Below are 20,638 nucleotides of genomic sequence, written 5' to 3' on the forward strand. Positions count from 1 at the left end.
AACGACAAAGTTCAGATGCTCACTCAACACACAAATCACATCCCATTCTGCTTACAACACAGAGGACTGGTTATTTCCCACTCATCTGCTGTGGGGTTTTAAAAGTTTTTCCTCTGGGCCACCTGACATTGACACTATCAGACACAGCAATCCAGAAAATCTAGTAACAGAGAGAAAATGTTACCAAAAAAAGCAGTGTTACTGCCTACCTCTGCCAATCACAATACAAGCAGGCCCTCTTATTAAGCTCCAAAAATGAAAGTGTTCAGATGTCTTGCTTGAAGTGGAAGTTTCTCAACAGAAAACCATTCTTGATTAACCATTTGTATATTTGCTGAAGGAAATACTATCAACTGAAAGTTCAAAGGAGCCAAAACGACTTTTGGAAGAAAATGAACTTGCCTTATGGTTAGCGGTCTATTCAACATTGCCCATGTCCTGGAATTCAGTCCTCCCAAAAATGTTCAGGATGTGTAGAGTCACTTATAATGAATTTAAATGTTTTGTAGTAAATCATCTGAGAAAAGTAACACATTTGCTTTTCTCAATTACCTTTTGTAGACGCTCTGGTATCCTCACGTCCCTCTTACCACCCACAAATCCACGGTCTACAGGTTCAGAAAGAACACTGGGTATGATTCCAACCACACAAAGAAGTAAACGAGTGGAATGACACTGTAAACTACTTTTTTGAATAACTATTTAACATTTAGGAAAGAGGTGACCTTTGGTTGTTTCTTTTGTTTCTGTGCTCTCATCTACAATTACTTTGGTTACTTTATGACACTTAAAACTAACTCAAATTTATTTATTTGGAGACAAAGTTATGGAAATAGTGATCTGTTAAATAAAACCAACAGGAAGCATAAACAACCACATTTGCAGGACGTAAGTAGTGCTATTTCTCCATCCCTAAGTCCTCTCTCTTCTACCCAATCATGGATCGCTTCCTTCCCCTTAGTCGTACTTCATCCAGCCTTTTGATCACAGGGCCAGATTTTTTAGATGCAGCTGCATAGGTCTTTAGCAGAGCTTGAAACAGAGCTTCAGTATCTGGATGAGTGCTAAGGAAGGCTTTTTCCAGAACATACAGATCAACCCCTTTATCCTCTGGAAGACCTGAAATAAAACTGAGTCCAAAGTCTATCAGCACCAAGTCCAGCTTCTCTGTGGGGGGCCGGAGAAGTATATTGCAAGTTGTAAGGTCCCCGTGTATAAGATCTTCATCGTGCATTCTTGCCAGCAGCTCACCCATCTTCTCTGCTAAGGGAACGAGGCTACTGGTACAATTACCACTCCGTTGTACAGAATTGATATGATCCTGAACAGTAACTGAGTCTACAATATCTTCAAGATATATGGAGTTGGTGACAGAATCCACGAAGTAGACCGCTGGAGCCGAAATCCCTATTTAAAAGAAGAAAAAATGAAATGCTAGCAGTTACTTTAGAGGATTTTGAAACTTTAACAACAAAACACAACTGACACAAGCCTCAAGCACAAATGCCGTTTGACATCATGCCCAGCCATGATAACCCACATTTAGGAATGCCACCCCCAACCCTTGGTTCCAAACCCATGCTGCACTAGCCTCCTGCCCTAAAACCAGTAGGCAGCTCAAGCTTAGTAACAGGATCGGCCCCTCCCAGGGTGAGACTCCCCAGCAGAACACGCACTGGGGCTTTCTGGCTCAGGGCAGGCTGCGTTTTACAGGCAGCGCAGGTCTCCCTGGGATGAGGAGAAACCACCTGCACCCTTCAGGATAACGGGGAGAGCATCCGTTACTTGCTCCGAGCGGCCCTCTGAGGGGCAGGCGGGTGCGGGTGAGCAGGGAGACAGCAGCACGCGGGGCTGTCCGTCCTGTCAGAGCAGCGCGCCTGTCCCCGGCCCGGCCCGCCACCCCCGCGCCCACCTGCCCTCCGGCACCGCAGCAGCGACCGGGCCTCCTGCGCCGTCCGCCGCCGGCTCAGCCGCTCCTCCAGCGCCGGGTGGCGGTACCGCTTCGGAACGCGGAGCTTGGCCACCGCCGCCCGCCCGAGGAACAGCCCCCGGTACACGTGGGCCTCGGCGCCCTGCCGCACCAGCTGCAGCCCCGGCAGCGGCGGCGGCGGCACCTCGGGCTCGGGCTCCACAGGGCCCGCGGCCCCCGCCTCTTCCATCGCAGGGCCCGCGGCCCCCGCCTCGTCCACCGCAGGGCACACAGTCCCCGCCATGCCAGAGCGCACGCTGCCCGCGTCAGCTTTGGCCGCCGCCATCACAGGAGCCCGCCGCCACAGAGCGCATGCGCGTCATGCCCCGCTCGGCAATCTGCGGTAATTTTCGTCGATCTTCGGCAGCCCTCGCCGGAAACGGCCGAACTCCCCAAGCCCCGCCCCTTCCCCGCCTGTGCCGCTCGTCGGGACCTCGCTGCGGTGTGTCCTGTCCTCACATCGCCTCGGTCTTCCTGCTGCCGCTTCTGCTAAAAATCCTTTTTGTGCGTCCCCCTCATAACTTCTGCTGCCCACTGACTCTCTCTGGCGTGCTAGGGGACACTGGGTAGCTGCAGGATGGTGGGACTTGTGCCTGAGCCTTGGGCAGCCAGGGTGCTTTCCCATGTTCTGCCAGTGCAAAAGTGAAACCCGCAGCCGCCCCAGGGCCTGCAAGCAGGGTGTTGGATGTGCACCTTCCCGAGGGATCTTGTGGTCCCCCCGAGGTGCTCCCAGCACCACCTCGGAGCTGCCTGCCAGGGCACCACCGCTGGGACACCACCGCTGGGACACCACCCCTGGGACAGCACCACCAGGATGCTCCAGCACTGGGGCGTCACCATGGGGACTCCACCACCAGGACATCACCACTAAGATGCTTCAGCGCCGGCTCTTGGTGCTCTGTGTGCCAAAAGCCTTGGCTGGAGCCTGAGCAGATCCTCTGCAGCTGTCCCGTTCATGGTTGGGGAGCAGAAGGGGTTTGCAGGGGATCATCAGGCTGCAACAGGGCCTGTTGTCACACCAGATCCCCAAGCTGGACAGCACTACAGCTTCTGCCCCTGCCCATAGGCTGCTCATGTGGTGATTCAGGTGTCCCCAGTTCCTCCAGCAGCCAAGCCCCACATCACCTTAGTAAGAGATGGAGAAACCTCATTATCTTGGGAGCAGTATCTGGGTTTTCATGGCGCACTGAAAAACCCACTACTCTACTGAGTGATCTGCACATCCTGCAATTTACATTCCTCAGAAGATACAAGGGACTCAGGCCAGTCCATGTAAATACGTTTTCAATTGTTGCCTTTGGAGGTGCCACTAGTTCATTTTGTCCTTGTTTTCTCATCCACAACATTTGTTTCCTTTTCAGAATATTTATGTTTTATTAACACATTCCATACAGCTTACTTGTTGTTGCATGGTGGGATCATGCCTGGCAAATATTTATCTTGCTTCAGTAACAACTTTTAAACAACCTTCCCAAGTTTTCAATGGCACGAGTAATCCATCCCACAATTCTGCCCACTCGCGGCATCCTCCTTCAGCCGCCCTTGCCGCAGCGGGGCTGCCAAAGCCCCACGGCTTGGCCAGGGAAAGAGATGCATTCTTGGGCTCCATGGCTGGAATTTGCAAATACCACAATCAATCAGATAAAGAAAGAGGTTTTCCCCGTGTTGAGGGCAGATTTTATCTAAGCACCCATGCACAGCCCTCACACACACATATATATATATAACCTATAAGCAAGTGCACACAGATTACCTTGGTTTGTTATTCTGGTAAATATGACGGCCTTCTTTCATGCTGGCCAAAAACATCCTCCAGAGTTTTCAAAATACAAAAGAAAATATTTTTGCTTTATTTTCCCCATTATTTTATTTATTTAAATTTGTCTCCCCTGTGATTTCACTTATTCATTTCTCTTTGAAAGCAATAAACAGTTTACACAGCCCTTGGAAACCATCTAGAGCCATTTACAATATTTATGGTATCAGCCAGTATTTTTACCGGAATATCGAATCACCCCAGAGAATTGCACTGAAGCCGCAGACTCTCTGGTTAATTGTTTAATTATGTAACTTTGTTCTCCTGGTGACAAGCATTTATAAACTCTCCTTTCACAGACAATGTAAATGAGTTAAAAATCGCAGGGCAGCAAACCAAGCTAATGGAAACCAAGGCCAATCCCAAGGGCTCCTCCCTGCTGTCCTCCTGATCCCCTGGCACTGGGCAAGCTGCCTCACCCTGGCTTATTTAAGGATGGAGGCTGCTGTCCTCTGAGCCCAACAGACTAGAAAAGGGTCAAATTTGGGTTACATCAGGGCTCAGGTGGCTCCTCGTGCCCAGATAAGGTGCTTGTTGGTTCTGGGGTTGTGTCCTCCACCTGCAAAGTGTGGGCACAGGGATAAACCCTCCTGTGTGTGAATTCACAGTGCTGACACCTGTCACAGCTCAGAATTACAGATCTTGGCCAACCCCCCCATCGAGAGGATGCTACGGGCAGGGCGGGCAGTGGGAGGAGGGCTGCAGGAGCCCCAGGTCACCCTAAAACGTGCAGAAAACTGGAGCCACAGGGTGACCACCAGTGCTGCCAGCATTGCATATAAACTCCCCGGGATTAGGGTAACACAAAAGAAAATGGGTGCAGCCTGGCGTCACAAGGAGAAAGCTCTCTGGGCTGTAAACAAACACAAAACAAGTGCAGGTGCCTGGCGAGCTGGCTCCATCCCAGCCAGCGGTAACACTGGTGCCTGCTCTTGGATTAGAATTTTAATCAATAACTGAATTGAGGTTGGTCAGTTTGGTCCCCTGAATCTCCTCCTAAGTGTCAACTGTAATTAGAGAAAATGTCCTGGAGTGTGTGGTGAGCGTTGCTGAACACCATGTCTTCCTTTTTCCAGGGCGGACTTCTCTCTCCCTTTGTGATTTTGAGAGCCTCTTTTAGCTTCCCCCAGCCCTGAGGTACCCAGGAACATTTTCTGTAGTCCCAGCTGGGCTGCGTTGCCAAAGGCAGGCTGCCGTTTCAGATGCCGAGCTCCTCAGGAAGCGCATTCCTGCGGCTCAGCCCTGGAGATGTGCTGTTCAGCTGCAAACAGGAACGTGCCCCGGCGCCCTGCGTGTCCAGCAGCCAAAACCGAGATAAGGATCAGATGGGGAAACGGCACTGCCAAGACACACAGTCTCAACGGGAGGAGGAAAGCATCGCAGGAGAGAGCGAGGCTGGGAACACACAGCCAACCACATCCTGGTGGATCCAACCCCTCCAGACCTTCTCATGTGGAGTTTAAGGACCAAAGCTACTGACTTCAGCAGGCCCAGAATGTCCGTTAATTACAAATGGCATGATAAGAGAGATGTACTTTAAAAACTGCAATGAAGATGTTTTCCTGCAAAGGAAAAAAAGAACCCAAAACACACAAAGGAAGCATTATCTCTGCTGTGCATCATAGCAGGTTTTTGCATTATTTTCAGAGGACCATAACCCCCAGGCACAAGCAGCTGCGTTTCTATGTGTACTGATGTAATCTTTTTGGCCACCTTTCGTAAACATACCATAAAGCTCTGCCTATACTCCCCAGGACCTCGCCGTCTGTGCTAATAATGTTTATTACCCTGCCAGAGAACAGGAAACCTCCAGAAAATGTCAGGATGGCAGATAAATGAATGCTGAGTGACTATGGAGAAAAATACAATTTCTTCCTTCTCCCTCTGAAATCACTTGAGAAGGCAGAATTGCTCAGGCAAACGGCAGATCACGTAAACGGGAGTGGATTTGCCCAGCATGGTAGGTCCCCTCTGGCTCTGCGGCTGGGCTGGTGGGGAACCACGCGTGGGTCACATCTTCTCCCTGGGAGTGTCATGGCAGCTAGTTGTGATTTCGGAGCTGTTTAAACTACTTAAACATTAATTACAAATCATATTGAAAAGTTCCTTCCATGAACACCATCCATTTCTGTTGGCTGGTGTTTGTGTTTGAAGCTGTTCTTCGCTGAGCGGGTGATCCCTATACAGCTGTGTTGATATCAGACACAAGGGTTTAGAAAAGTTATTTTCAAATACTGTATTTCCACTGAAACTAGGGCATATGAATAGGAGGCATTAATTTAATCTATAAACCAGGCAGATTATTGAAACACTTTTAATATTCACTATGTCTTTGAGAAGAAACAAAAGCAAAACCTTTTATCAACTGCTGCCTGTGTTGCAGGCCAGGTATCCAACAGACTAAGGCTGAAATTATATGCATGATCCGGTATTGTCCATCTCAAGCATCCTAAGACTATGAGTTCCATCAAAAAAAAGAGTTGGCACCACTTCTCTCCAGAGCAGAGATGTGATGGATATTCCCCTGCATAGAAGAATCATGATTCTTTAAATATTTCAATGTCCCATTGAATTAATGACTGAAAAAGCTCTTTCAGAGAAATATCAAGTGTTCCTCATTCTTCATCCAACCTGTTTACTTTTGCCTGTGTCAGAGGGCTGTGCCCGCACCACAGGCACGATGGTCACTGGTGCATGCCTTCCCCAACCTGGTCCTGTACTGCAGCAAGATGCTCTACCGGCATGGGCTCCACAGGGCACTGGTCTGGAGCTTGTATGGATATAACTGTGCGGTTAGATAAAACATTACCTGCAGTCTTGCACCAGCTCACAATGCAGGTTTATGGTCATTTGCACCTGCCCTTCTGTGGCAGAGCCTGTGGCATGGCCCTGGGAAGGCCGTGCAAGCTCAGCCCCAGGCCTGGTGCAGCACATCTTCCCTACGCCTGTCTGCATACCAGCTGTGATACAGCAGGCTTCGGGACAGCGCATGTACTTCACCACACTGCAACCCACCCAGTAACTGCAGTTTGCATGAACAGAACGGAGGCAGAATGTTTGCATTGTGTTAAAGAGTTTTGAAAGCACTTCTAGGCATATCAAGCTTTGTAAAATCTTTGTTTTACAAACTGGACTTTGAGATACATGAGTTTAGTTTCAAACTCGGAAACATATCTTGCATCCAAGTGCAAGTCCCAGTGTCTTTTGTGCAGTAGGCAGCAGGAAGGATTCTGTTCCACTGAGCAGAAAAAGAATGTGAATTGCAAGGGAAGCTGGATGCTGAAATGCTCTGCCTAGCAGAGCGCTATGTTGGGGGAAGGGGATGAGCTCCAGAGACTGATCCTTTCTTTTCCACACAAGAGAAAGTTAAGAATGCAAACTCAGGCTGCTTTTTTCTTTCTTTTAGCTTTGAAATGGCCACTGCTTTCCCAGCTGGCTTCCGTGGCTTTCCAGCCGAGCTACCTGAACTATAACAAACTGTCAGTCTCTTGGGGGCTTTCTAGAAGCTTTCTCGTGTAGAGGAGTGAAGCTCTGCATGGGAGAGGGTCTGCAGTCAGTGAGCAGAGATTCCTTCCCTGAGCTAGACACTGGGGACAGAGCTGTCATTCCAGCAACCAAAGCCATATCCTGCCATGTCCTCGTTTCCAGACCAATTAGCAACATACCCCTGCTAAAATGTCCCCAGCCACTCTGCGCGGCCAAACCCGGACTGCACGGAGCGCTCACACGCCCAGCCCCGGGTCACGGTGCGGCGGAGCCAGACTCACTCATCACCCGGGTCTTCCGCTCCGTCTTCCCGGCCCTTTGCATCAGCTCCCCGGGGCGGTGCCCGCCCGAGCAGCACAGCCCGGCGAGGGCGACCCTGCCGGGACACCCCCGGCTCCCGCACGGGCGGGCAGGGCGACTACACGCCCCAGGCAGCCCGGCCGGGAGGCAGGGCGAGAGCGACGTGGCGCTGCGCGGCCCCGCTCCCGCCGCCGGACCCCGCTCCGCCCGCACCCGCGCCCGCCGCCGCGGAGCGCCGAGGCTCAGCCCCAGCATGGGTGAGTGCCGGCCGGGCGGGGGGGCGGGGATGGCGGAAGGGGGGCAGCGAGCCCCTTTCGGGACGGGACAGCCGGGTTAGGAAGGGGCGCGTCCTGCCCCAGGAAAAAGTTTCCAAAAAAAAAAAGTTTTTAACTTTTCCTAAAGGCTGGGACTGCAATTCTCCACCCTCACCAGCCCCCTGTCTGTTTTTTTTAGCACTCCCAGCAGCAAACACAGCAAACAGAGAGAAGTAGTTTCCTGCGGCAGAGCCCCTGGGGCCGTCCCAGGAGCACCGGCGGGGAAGGGGCTGCCCCGGGGAGCAGAGCCCCGGGGAGCAGAGCCCCGGGGAGCAGAGCCCCGGGGAGCAGAGCCCCGGGGAGCAGAGCCCCGGGGAGCAGAGCCCCGGGGAGCAGAGCCCCGGGGAGCGACAGCTGTGCCGCCGGCAGCAGCGCCTGTTGCACTGCCTGTTCGCATGGGTGTAGACAAGCAGGGACCTCAGCAGTCCAAAAGTCAGCCCAGCCTCGGCCAGGTCAGCAGCACTGGTCACTGCTCAGTCCTGGCAGGCAGACCGGGTTTTGCCGCGGCAGGGAATCGCCTGGCGCAGTTCCTCGCGAGACTCACCAGACTTTCTGTATTCATGTAAGGATCTGAAGAGCCTTCAAGTTCCCCAACTAAATCAGAACAGACTATACACAAAGCTGGATTTCAATCAAAGTTCTTAAACTATTACACCTCATCAAGTTAACAAGAAATACAGCAAAATCTGATGGAATCAGCTGTGGTATTTACAGCACAGTTGGCTGTGTCTAATTGAGTTTGTGGCTTGAAACTAATGTCATGTCCACTTTATGCAAAGCCTTTTGTTCTCAGTGAGCAAATATTTTTTTTAATTATTTGCATAACGTGTACAAGGAGCAATAAAAGCAGTGCAGGTAGTCACAGAGCATGGCGGGAGGGACTGGCCTGTAACTGGGATGGCATAAGTAACACAAATGAAGCACAGAGGTTACAGAATAAATATAAATATAGCCATCACTGAGAAATAACCTTTATTCCTAGCTATGATTAAAGGCTGAATAGAGACACTTCCTATTAAAGACAACTTGTGAGGGGAAAAAAGCCCATAGGCAAGGTGAGGAAAGCTTTCCATGGTCTGGTGGTTGTGTCCACATTCTTTCCACATATAGTCTACTGAAACCGTGAGTATTTCTAGTTAAACAAAGCCAATGTGAGAAACCAGCACAGACCTCTAAACTAATGCACTTATGGATGCCACATGCACTGAAACATGAGGATGATAATGCCGAACAATGCAGATCCAGAAAGCAGCAGCTGCATTTGCTGCCCAGAACAGGTTTTGTAATTTGAATTGAGAATAGACCACAGAGGATCCCCCGTACAACTCCAGGCAGTACAAATCACTGTTGCATTTAATCACTGAAGTACGAGTTTTAACTTTTCAAACAAAGTCCTGTTTTCACAGTTCTGCCCCACCAGTGAACGGCACTGCCGCTAGTGGAAGCGTGCGCAGGCCTAGTGGGTTGTGGGACTGCCTGCATGTGCCTCTCTACACATGACCTAGGGACCTGTGGGGAAATTCAGCATCACGGCTTTATAGATGGAAAACTTTGGGTATCCTGGGAGAGCTTTTTCCAGCTCGTGCATGCTGATAGATTGCCTGCTAGTATCAGAAGCTTGAACCTAGCATTGCTTGCTTGTTTTGCAGGTCGAGCATTGCTAGTCCTCCTCTTGTCTGCAACAGTCTCTCTCCTAGGTGGGCTGATATTTGGATACGAGCTAGGGATTATCTCTGGTGCACTGCTGCAGTTACAGACAGACTTTCACCTCAGCTGCTTCAAGCAAGAAATTCTCGTGAGCGCCCTCCTTATCGGAGCTCTCCTCGCCTCTCTGGTTGGGGGGATCCTCATTGACCTCTATGGACGGAGGAGAGCAATACTGGTCAGCAACTTGGTCCTGTTGGTTGGCAACCTTATTCTCACATTGGCAAGGTCATTTATTGGGCTGGTCATTGGGCGCATGACCGTGGGCTTTGCCATCTCTGTCTCATCCATGGCCTGCTGCATCTATGTCTCGGAAATGGTGGCTGCTCATCGGCGAGGGTTGCTGGTGTCTCTCTACGAAGCGGGCATCACCGTAGGCATCCTCCTGTCCTATGCGCTGAATTACACCTTTGCGGACGCCGATGAGGGATGGAGGTACATGTTTGGACTGGCCATTGTGCCCGCGGCCATGCAGTTCCTCAGCATCCTCTTTCTCCCTGTGAACCCTGTTAAATTAGGCTCGTGGGACTCTGACTGCCAGAAGGGCCTCATTCAATTGCAGAACACTGAGGACAGAGAGAAGGCAAAGCAGGAGCCCTATAAAGAGAAGCATTACTCATTTCTTGACCTTTTCAGGGCCAAAGACAGCATGAGAAGGCGGACTCTGGTGGGCCTGGGACTGGTGCTCTTCCAGCAGTTCACTGGGCAGCCCAACGTGTTGGGCTATGCTTCCAAAATCTTCCACTCGGTGGGGTTCCAGAGCAACTCCTCAGCAATCCTGGCCTCTGTTGGGCTGGGGGCAATAAAGGTGGTGGCCACACTTGTCGCGATGGCCTTTGCAGACAAGGCTGGCAGGAGGGTGCTCCTCATGGCTGGCTGTGTGGTGATGGCCATCTCTGTCACCACCATTGGCCTCACCAGCCGCATTGCTCCGCTGGCCGTGTCCAGGGACTGCAGGGCAGCCACGATCCCCAATGCGTCCCACAGCCTCATCCAGCACCCCCTGACACCCCTATCCTCCCAGCCTGTTGTGTCACCCATCCCCCCAGCATTAGATGCTGTAAAAAGTCAGGCAGGCCCTGGTTTTGTTGCCGTGAGGAGCCTTACAAAAGTTTTTGCCATTAGTCAAAGCAGAGAGATTGTTTCCGATTCTTCTCTCACTCAGAAAAGAGACTTGGTAGGTCAGTCCAAAAAAGAGACAGCGAGAAGCACCGGCCCTCCTTTCAGTGGTGCTCCCTGGACGGAACATATGGGTTTAAATTGGATTACGCTACTGAGCATGATGACTTTCGTGAGTGCCTTCTCAATTGGATTTGGACCAAGTAAGTATGGTGTTTATATACCCTTGCACTACGAGAATGAAACTAGCCTGCTTGAAATGTTCATCATGTATCTGCTTTACCAAGCAGCTCAGTGTCTGCAAACTGGAAATATATCATTTTCAGCCCACCGAATAGTTTTTTAGCATTGCAGCTCTATCAGCTGTAAGGCTGGTACAGCGTTAGAATAATTCCTCTTCCATGCTATCACTACCCTTGTAGCGTTTTTCTTTTATGTCACACTCATTGCAAAATCAGAGCATCACACAAGCTCTACCTAATCTCCATAGCACCCTGGTGAGGAGGAAGATAGGGGGCTGACGGCTGAGGGGCTTCTGCTGCGCGATGAAGAAAACTAGAGGCAGACGTGGAAACTCCTTCAAAGTTTCTCAATATCAACTGGTCTTTTTCTGAAATTGCTATTTATTCATCAGATGAGAACAGAGATTAGTTTGTGCTTCCATGTGAGCTCTGCTGATTTCTGGTATTTATTGCTTTAAATGCTCTGATGGGAGAAAACTCCACCTAACTTAAGGAAAACAGAAGTGCAAAGCAAATATGATGGGTTTGACAGTGACCCTGTAAATTATTTCAAGTAAAATAACCCTGGGATAGGAAAGATGGCTTTAAGATACGTATTGCTTTAGCCCAAACACAGCATCGTCTCCCTAATCCTACCCCTTTCTCATTTCTTTACAAAGAGCATGTCCTGATAGCAGATGTGCCAGATCTTTTCCATCTCCTGTGAACGGAATGACCAACCCCCTGCTTTCTCCTTTGCTCCCCGGGCTTGTTCACTGGTATTTCATTCCTTTGTGGAGCACTGAACATTGTAGTTTGGAAGTGTGCTGCTGTGATCGGACTCTGAGCTGGATGAATGTTTGACGCCACCAGCAGTGGGTGCTGGTGAAGCCAGAGTTTAAAACCCCTGCTGAAATCTTCCGTGCCCATTTCTCAAACAAATTGCTGAACTCCTACAACTGTCTTTCTGATCTCTCTAATCCATGCAGTGACCTGGCTGGTCCTCAGCGAGATCTATCCTGCTGGGATCAGAGGAAGAGCCTTTGCCTTCTGTAACAGCTTTAACTGGGCTGCTAATTTACTGATGAGCCTCTCCTTCCTGGACCTCCTTGGTAAGTGGCCGTCCCCATTCCTCCATCTCCCACAGCTGGTTAGAGAATGTGGCTACCACAAGCACTTTGGAGACAAGGTGACATTTTGAACCCTGGGGACTTTACACCAGAATAGGTGTGACCTTGGTGCCTCTGAAAACAGAAAAGCAGGCACCAGCAACACTGGTCTGAGCCCCTCCAGCACCTGTTTTGTAAAAATGATCCATTGCCCACTGGGCTGTACCGTAGTGCTGCAGTATCAGGAAACCATGGAGCTGGCAGCTTGCATGCCAGGAGCTTTAGGACATGTATTCCTAGCAGGGCTCTGGGCTGAGGCTCTCAGCAGGTCCCGGGGCCCTGGAGCTCAGCTGCCTTCTCCTTCCCTGTGGTGCTGCTGGCAAAGCCTGATGTGAACCATCCTTCTTCTCGTGTGGATTCCCAGTCCAGGCCTTGCAGATAAGGAGCTGCCCTGCCATTTTTAGGGCTTCTTCTTGAACTCAGATGCCCCAGGCAGGCACCAATGACCACCTTGCAGTAAGCAACCATCTGCCTTTGTAACCCATGATGTGACCTGCCTCCAACAGACCCTTCACATACTTGAATCTCTCTGCAGATGCCATTGGTTTCTCCTGGATGTTTCTTCTCTATGGACTGATGGGAGTGTTGGCTGTTATATTCATTTACATTTTTGTGCCAGAAACAAAAGGACAATCCTTAGAGGAGATAGACCAGCAGTTCTCCAGGAAAAGGTACGTATGCTGTCGTACCAGCGTGAGTGCTGGCTTTGGGTGCTTCCCACCAGCAGTCCCCGAGGTCTGTGACATTGGGCAGCTCAGGGCTGTTGCAAAGTCTGGTCAGTGTTGGTGAGAAAACCTCAAGCTTGCAGCAGGGCTGTGGGGTGGGGTGTGAGAGCTGCGGTGCGGTTCAGCAGCCGGTCACTGCGCTGAGCCTTGCGGACGTGCTGCTGGAGGGCACGAGTGACGTTTGCAAAGAACGAAGCTGAAAAGCAGGGCTCGTCGTTGAGAAGAGGAGAGCAGGACAAGAGCACGGAGCAGGCGTGAGGTCCTTAGAGTAATCCTGGGCTGATCCTTCTCCTCTGGGGCAGAGACATCTCCTGGAGTAGCACAGGCCATGGGCTCTCACCTGGTGATTTCCATGCAAGGCCGGTAATTCTGGCTGGGCAAGGGAAGATCAGGAGGTTTGTCCGGTTCCGATTGTGGAGGGGGTGGCAGGGCAAGCATTGCTGCAGCAGAGAGAGGTTGTGCAGCCGCACAAGACAAGCGCCAGAGCACGCGCCCCATGGGGGGCCGGGAAGGGTAGCGGCTGTAAACCCCCGCGGCAGCTGACCTTCCCGACTGCCCAGCAGGCTGTGGGAAAGAAACACGTTTAAGCAGAGACGTGGAAGAGAAATGAGCTGCACGCATACCCAGTACCAGAGAGTGGGGCGCACAGGCAGCGCATGAAACCGGTGACGTGCCTGCAGCATCACCCTGAGAAGAGGAGCAGGCTGTGCCATGGGAACGGTGCCTTTCTGTGGCCTTTAACTGGTGCCCCCTGTTCAGAGACTGTTCTCACCAGTGCCTTTGATCGTGGGACACACCAGTAGCTGTCATTTGGGTCCTCGGAGGATTGTAGGTCCCAGGCAGGGAACGTGTCCTTTGATATTTTTCACAGTTTGTATCTCCTATCATTTAAAGAGATTAATGGTTTTGTGCACAGGAATTAAAGCACAACTTTTGCTGACAATGCTTTCCATCTGTGCACTTCATTTATCAGCAAAGTGTATGGTTTTCTAGTTCTTTGAAATACTTGATGTTTTACAGAGGGGACAGTAGTACAGGAGAAATGTGTCAAGCACTCAGCAACATACATTAATATTGCCACCCTTTGTAGTGTCTACGTAGGAGCCTGAAGTCTGAGGTGGAAGCTCATGCAGATAAACACCCTGTGTCAGAGGAGACAGAGGGAGTGCTGGCTCACAGGCTGCTATTTCTCTGTGTCAAGACCCAATATCTCACCTACCTCACCCAAGGCCCGTGCTAAACACCTGTAGAACTACATCTCATGTGTGCGTTTGGCTGCCTTCTTTTGCACGCCAGGGCTGCTTTGCATGCATAAACAGGGTCTGCATGTACAAAAATGCATGCTATATTCTGGTACCTTCTACATGTTTTCCACCTCTTACAGTTGTACGTTCTTTGATTAATTCACCCCTCCTGCTGACACATATGAGTTACAAAAACCCACCTGACAAACACCACGCTCACCCCCCCAAACCTTGTGAGAGAGAGGGAGCTGGTGTCCTGCTGAACAGCCAGCCTTGCCTCCTTTGAACCTCTGAAGGAAATAAGCCCCAAAGCTTGGGGTTTTCCACTGAAAATGCAGCTCCTTGGTCACCAGTGACCGCTAAACTGAACCACCTGGTTGGCACCATAGGGACAAACACAAAAGATGGGGCCACATCACTCAAACTCTATGGCAAAGAGAAGCAAGAAAAACAGGAAAGTGTAATTCAGCCCATGGCTGTCAGGTGTCTGCCATGAAAGTGCTTTTCTCCTCCTACTGAGCAATAGGGGTCACCCATGACCTTCTTCACCTACCTCAGCCTCCCCGCTCCACCTCTGCTGCAGCTGGAATTTGGCACTCATGCTCTGCTGACACTGTCACCTCAAGGCACACAAGCACACCTGCAAAGCAAAAAACAGCTGTTTTCTTCCTGCCAGAAAAACCCCTGTGAATACCCTGTGTATTGGGGTAACTCTGATTTTCTGGGGATAAAAAACTACTAGTGCTGTCTTAGGAGTTAAAGTCATCATCCACCTTATGGCTACAGACTATGACTATTAGGAACAGGATTGTGTGTTCACCAGGGGATTCCCGGCCACGAGGGATGGGGACAACAGGATGCCTGCACTCCTGTGTGTGCATATATATATATAAGTACACGTGTGTGTATACATATATATATATATGTGGTTGGAGGGGGTAGGGCGAAGGGGCCGAAGAGCTCAAGAGCAGTTTGTCTTGCCGGGCTGTGACCATTCACCGCCTGCCCCAGCGGCGCTGCGGGATCCGGCCCCCGGGATCGGGCCCGGCCGAGGGCGCAGCGCGGCGGCTCTGCCGCGAGGGGACACTCCGGTACCGCGGCAGCGGCGCTTCCCCGGCCCGCGGCGGGGAGCTCGGCCCGGGCTGCGCCGCGGTGACACCCGTGTGCCACCGTGAGGACACACGGACAGACACACCCCCCGGGACCAAAGTCTCAGCCCACCTCACCCCTCTGAAACAGCGTCTGAGCCAGAGGGACCCCCGACGCCGTTGCCCCCCCGTGCTGTGCCCCCGGCCCTGATGGACCCCAGAAAGGGGGGAAAAAGGAATGGGAATTTAGGGGCACCCGCGCATAGGAGTGAGCAGGCAGCTGAGGCTGCTCTGGGGGACAAGGGGAAGGAATGGGGACCCTCAGGCCTCATGAGAGGCTGGATGGGTGCAGGTCAGGGACTGGCTGCTGTGGCAGCAAACAGGGCTGGTGGGGTTGATGGGGGCAGGTTAGCTGTGGGGGCAGTGAGCAGGGCCACTGACATTGCCAGGGTCTGTGGGTGACAAAACAAAGCTGTTAGCTTGTGGTAAGGGGCTTAACAAGCCCAGGTAAGTGGGCTGTCTGTATTCTCTTCAGGAAAGCATGATGCAACTTTCCAAACCAAACAGCTTCAGCCCCTGAAGCAGGGGGAGTTTGCAAGGGGCTGTGCGGTTCATCACACTGAGCGTGGCGTGTTTGGGTGTCTGGGTTTGCACAGAGTGCCTGGGAACAAGAGGAGGTGCTGGAGGAGGCTGGGGGTGCTGCAGAGCAGAGTCCCACCTCCACTCTTGCAGCCCTGGCGATGAGGGGGTGTACGCACCAGGGAAGCGCTTCCTGCTGGGGATACCCCTCTGAACCTGCCAGCTGATAGCACAGGGTCCTGCACCCCCATCGCAGCAGAGCTGGGCTGGTGGGACCAAAAAAGTGAAAGGCCATAGAGAATTGTTCAAATTAGAAGCTGGAAGAAAGTCAGAGGGTATAGAAATTCAGACCTGCACCCCTTGTGAGGAGGATGTGGCCAGTACACAATGAAGGAGCAGCAGGGAAATAAATGGCACAGCTGCAATAAATAAGGTGAGTTTGATTGTGTAGAGTACTAACAGACCCACAGGAACAACCAAACTAGGGCAAAACTTAAAGGTGCTATCCCTATACCAGAAGCTTAAAAAAAAGTAAGATAACACTGATCTCTCCGTATGACAACCCCAGTACCAGCAGAGATTTCTTGGATGGGAGATTCCAGATTCCAAGAGGAAAAACGGAGTCGGGACTATGTTGCTTGACCCCATCACAATAAAGGTAACTGTCAGCAAATCTAAAGTGAGATTAGAGAAGCTGGTCGGTGCAGTGAGCCACCAGGGAGAGAGGAAAACAGCCTGGAGAGAACAGCGAGTGTCCCGGGCCAGGCAGCACTGGCAGCAGCGAGGGGGCGGCTGCTCGGCGCCGGTGGGAGCGGCGCACAGGACCTGCTTCACACGGTGCTGGTGGCAGAGCCGCTCTCTGCCAGCGACCGCAGAACAACCAATTTAATGTGTAGTGGGAGAGAGCACACCAAATAAATCCAGCGTGTGGCTCTGCAATTTCAAGAAAGGGAACTATGAAAAAATAAGGTGATTAGTCAATAACAACAAAATGAAAAGGAACAGACAAAGAAAGGAGCCTGCAAGCAGTCTGGAGGTGATTAAAAAATGCTCTATTAAAGCCCAAGTAAAACATGTGCCACAACTCAAAAAAGAACTAAGAGGTCCTAAAAAACACCCTGCCTGACTCACTGCTAAACTTAAGGAGGTATCACAGGGAGAAGGTCAGCACTTTGAAAGTAGAAAGGTTTCCCACATGAGGAGAAAAGGAAAACCCATAAAACTTAGCGAGTAAAGTGTAGACAGAAAATTAGAAGAGGTAGAAAAGAGCACGAAGCTTTATTTGAAAGATTCCTTGCAAAGATTTTTTTTTTTCCTAAAGTTTCTTTAAATATACCAGAATTAAGCAGCTGGCTAGGTAGCCATTTCTCAATACAAAGGTGTTACAGGGCACCAGGGAGGGTAAGGCATGACTCTGTATCTTCATTACTGCAGGTATTTGGGAGATCCTCATACCCAGGTTGTAGCTCGTAAGTTAGAGGAATCAGATCAACGTAACTTCATGAGCAGCTGCTCTTCCAGAAGACTGGCAGGTTGCTGAAGTAGCTACCACCTACAAAACAAACTCCAGAAGGGGATGGTGGGAGCTAGAGGACAGCGTCAGCTCCATCCCGCTGGGGTGGCGGGGTCTGCACCAGCAGTGAGCACACAGACAGGGAGGTGGGAAGAGACAGCAGGCTCGGCTGCCGACGGGAAAGCCCGCCTTGCCCGTGTGCGGCGCACCTAGAAGAGCATCGGCGTGCGCGTGGATAGGGAGAACCGCAGAACCCAACAGGCAGAGCAGATGGACATTTTCAAAAAGATTTTGGCAAAATTATTTTTAAAAATTTACATTGCCATGAGGTTGAACCAAAGGTCCTTTTATGGATTGAAACCTAGTTCAGAGATAGTCCTGTCTTGCAGGGAGCAAAGAGCAGGGTTTAACAGTTCTTGAGGACAAGTGGAATTCAGCAGTGGGGTTGCCCAAGAATCTCTACTGGATCTGGTTTTATTCGACACCTTCATTTGTGGCTTTGGGAAGGGAAAAATCTCCAGGTTTGTGGATGATGCTCAGCTCTTTGGGGAAAGAAGATGTTTTACCACTGACAAAGGGCTCCAGAAGAACCTTGCACAAGTGAGAGGACAAAAAGGGCAGCTGAGATGGATGTGCCAGGGAAAGCCGCCGGCTGGTGCCAGAGGGCTCTGAAAGCCATCGGGGTTAGCAAGGACTGGAGGAGCCCTTGGCCAGATGAACTTGCTCCCTCCATCATCGTCTAACTGGACTATCGTGTCCCTGCTCCGAATTTGTGAGCCATTAACATAGCAACAGGCTGTTTCTCTTTTTCTCTCCCCTGAGGCTGAGACCTCATAAGACTAGAGGATACAGAAATGCTTGAGGCAGTGATAAATCTTCTTTAGTGGGCTTTTATTTCCTTTTCTTTCACAATATTTTCTTTAGTTTCCTAGCCAATTTTTTTTCTAAGGAAAGATTTCTGACTTCCTTTGAGCCACAGCTCAACATCTGTCCACATTGGGGGCTGAAGTAATACACTGTTAAGGGGTTTTGATGTCAAGCCCAAAACCCGACCAGGGATTTATGCAGCTCTCCCCTTTCCTCCCTCCTCCTCTTCAAACAGTCTTTCATTTGCTCTCACTAATTGTGCTGTCATGCCTTTTTCCCCTCAGTTGTGCAGACAGCCCTTCAAGCAGGCGGGTTTCGGTGGCCGATGCCTGCACCACGAGCTGTCTGAGCAGACGGGCTGTGCTGCAGCGCGGGCGTGTTGTGCGAGCGCGCCGAGCCACGCCGAAGTGTTGCGGGCACCCCTCCAGCCCGGGGCTGGACCGGGCAGTGGCTTCCCTGCCCCTCCTCGGGTTGCTGCTGGATAATCGCTGCCGGCTGGGAGAGCTCTGCCAGCCCCAGCCCACCGGCAGACACCACTGGCTCCCCTAAGTGGGCAGGGTCAGCGCAGCACCTCTGGGGAATGGAGGGGAAGAGTCTTCAGGAGGGTTTGGGCTGAGCACAAGGACACTGCAAAGCCCGCTGTCCCAGGGGAGGTTGTGGGTAGGAGGGGCATGGGCAGGACAGGGTGGATCGCTCGGGGTTGAGCAGAGCTGTTCCGGGCTGCGCCTCCTGCCTCGGCACACGCAGCCAGGGTCGTACGGTGGGTGTGAAGACCATTGCTTTTGGTGACTCGCATGAAATCGTGCAACAGGCCTTGGGGCTGGGGACCATGTAAATCAACCTGCTCAAATGGAAACCTGCTCTTCGGGCATTGTCAACAGAGGAAGAATGACATTTTTGAGCAGCTGCCAGACCTGAAGGCGCCTGGGATGCATCAAAATGCTAATCCTGGAGGGGTTCAAAGCTTGCATTTCCTCCTTCGTGCCCAGGGAAGACTTTGCCACTGGCACGAAAACTGCGATCTAGCAAGTGGGGCAATGCACAACTCAATTACATAGATGATCCTTGTCCTGTTATCTCTCCTTTCCAATTCTTCTTTTGGTCAGAGGGCAGGGAGGATATTGGGGGCGTTATAGGATTATATTTAAGATATGATATAACATACATTATTATATTTTTTCTTTTATTTTAAATATCTGTCTACTTAGATTTCTAAGAGAGGCACTTTTATCTCCCAGGGCCTGCAGACCCTCCCTGGGACAGGCTGGGAGGTGGCAGGGTCGGGGCACTCACACTGCTGTAGCACCAGATTGCAGGAGTTGTTAAGTGAAGTTATGGAGCACCGACAAAGAGCAGACTCTTAAAAAACACCAACAAGCACCCCTCAACACTTACATGTGTTCCTGTAGTGAGCCGCAGTCAAAATCTGAATGATGTAAGAAAAATGTACAAACCTTGGCTTGTTGTTGCTTGTCCAGACTGGCTTCAGAAACCAACTTGTACACAGGCAGTGTGAAGTTTGAGGGGCACCATGTACTATCAATGAGTCCTCAAGCTCCAGCCGTGGTAACGTGATCTAGGTGACAGACAGAAAGGAAGCATCAGTCCCTGCTGCAAATGCCCCCACAACTCAGCAGTGAAACAAGGGGACAGGGGGTCCACACTGTCCCTGTGTACGTGAAGGCAGCAAGCTCAAGGGCTGATCCTACTTAGTCTCTGCTCGGGGGGATATAGGGCTGGATGAAAGAAGACAGGATACACGAAATACGATAACTGGAAGAAACACAAACCAGAAGATGGGCTATTTATGTCCTGGTTTTGCTAAAAACAAGTTTCTCTTTCAGTGATTTTTTCCTGTCAGCTAAAGCCTTCATATTAACTGCATTTTCCTGGAGAACCAGACACATGTTTTGGTAAACCTAGCAATGGAATGCAAACTTATTGATAAGCACAGATGGACATCTCGCAAGAGGGGCGACGAGAAACAAGAGACCAAGAAACTGACCAACTGTGTATAACATTCCATTCACGTGAATACTTCATATAAAAGTGGGAGATCACGAGGATCTCGTGTGCTTTTTGCTTTTCCCTTTTCCCTTCTGCTTATGGCCGACATTAGGAGAGGACCTTGCTAGTCGTCCCTGCGAACTGAGGCCTACTGAGAGACTGAATCCAGCTCCGGTTGGCTGCAGAGTCTAATCCAGGACTTCGGGTGCCGGCTCTGCAGTTGCTGAGACTTTCAAGATTGGTTTTGTATATTTTGTATTATTTTCTCTATTCTTATTAGTAGCATTAGTAAAACATCTTTAATTTTTTCCAGCTCTCTTCACTCTGTGCTTCTTTTCCTCCCAATCGCCTCTCCTTAGTGAAAAGGGGGGAGAGGGAGGGGGAAGTGGTGGGGGGAGAGGGGGTTAACAATACATCTGCCAGGGTTTTATTGTCACCCCGCAATCTTAACCCTCGACACGCAGTACAGATCCAGCAAAACAACCAAAACCAAACAAAAAAACAGTCCTCGTATAGG

At 50.9% G+C, this 20,638-nt stretch overlaps 2 protein-coding genes and 1 long non-coding RNA gene across 7 annotated transcripts in view; 1 reads left to right on the forward strand and 2 right to left on the reverse strand.

Moving 5' to 3' along the window:
- Positions 1–787: 787 nt before the first annotated feature.
- TP53RK (TP53 regulating kinase) lies at positions 788–2,316 on the reverse strand. 2 transcript variants are annotated; one of them, XM_065031698.1, is made up of 3 exons: positions 2,181–2,316; positions 1,913–2,150; positions 788–1,407 (listed from the first exon to the last, which is right to left on the reverse strand). In XM_065031698.1, the coding sequence occupies exons 1-3, from the start codon at positions 2,253–2,255 to the stop codon at positions 929–931; spliced, it is 792 nt and encodes a 263-aa protein (XP_064887770.1). In that variant the 5' UTR covers positions 2,256–2,316; the 3' UTR covers positions 788–928. The 2 variants fall into 2 exon arrangements, with proteins under 2 accessions (XP_064887770.1, XP_064887769.1); XM_065031697.1 differs by having other exon boundaries at positions 1,913–2,290.
- Positions 2,317–3,359: 1,043 nt separating this feature from the next.
- Positions 3,360–20,638, reverse strand: part of LOC110358998 (uncharacterized) — a 44,417-nt gene continuing 27,138 nt past the window's right edge. For both annotated transcript variants that reach the window (XR_010466504.1, XR_010466505.1), the window contains 3 exons: positions 19,569–19,690; positions 14,621–14,707; positions 3,360–5,347 (listed from right to left, as the gene is read on the reverse strand). This is a non-coding gene — a long non-coding RNA (uncharacterized LOC110358998). The remainder of the gene's footprint in view (positions 5,348–14,620; positions 14,708–19,568; positions 19,691–20,638) is intronic.
- On the forward strand, positions 7,481–20,410 carry SLC2A10 (solute carrier family 2 member 10). 3 transcript variants are annotated; one of them, XM_065031696.1, is made up of 5 exons: positions 7,481–7,828; positions 9,535–10,911; positions 11,919–12,041; positions 12,634–12,769; positions 19,959–20,410. In XM_065031696.1, the coding sequence occupies exons 1-5, from the start codon at positions 7,825–7,827 to the stop codon at positions 20,029–20,031; spliced, it is 1,713 nt and encodes a 570-aa protein (XP_064887768.1). In that variant the 5' UTR covers positions 7,481–7,824; the 3' UTR covers positions 20,032–20,410. The 3 variants fall into 3 exon arrangements, with proteins under 3 accessions (XP_064887768.1, XP_064887766.1, XP_064887767.1); XM_065031694.1 differs by lacking the exon at positions 19,959–20,410 and adding an exon at positions 13,384–13,766; XM_065031695.1 differs by lacking the exon at positions 19,959–20,410 and adding an exon at positions 13,387–13,766.

This window comes from Columba livia, chromosome 16 (genome assembly GCF_036013475.1).
Source record: "Columba livia isolate bColLiv1 breed racing homer chromosome 16, bColLiv1.pat.W.v2, whole genome shotgun sequence".
Classification (NCBI taxonomy): domain Eukaryota; kingdom Metazoa; phylum Chordata; class Aves; order Columbiformes; family Columbidae; genus Columba; species Columba livia.

Excerpts from the sequence above, each read along its gene's own strand:
- TP53RK (XM_065031697.1), bottom strand. The coding sequence starts at position 2,255 with ATGGCGGCGGCCAAAGCTGACGCGGGCAGCGTGCGCTCTGGCATGGCG. Across the intron at positions 1,408-1,912 it reads GCTGCGGTGCCGGAGGGCAG|GGATTTCGGCTCCAGCGGTC; the intron begins GTGGGCGCGGGG and ends TCTTTTAAATAG.
- SLC2A10 (XM_065031694.1), top strand. Across the intron at positions 10,912-11,918 it reads CTCAATTGGATTTGGACCAA|TGACCTGGCTGGTCCTCAGC; the intron begins GTAAGTATGGTG and ends TAATCCATGCAG. Across the intron at positions 12,042-12,633 it reads CTCCTTCCTGGACCTCCTTG|ATGCCATTGGTTTCTCCTGG; the intron begins GTAAGTGGCCGT and ends ATCTCTCTGCAG.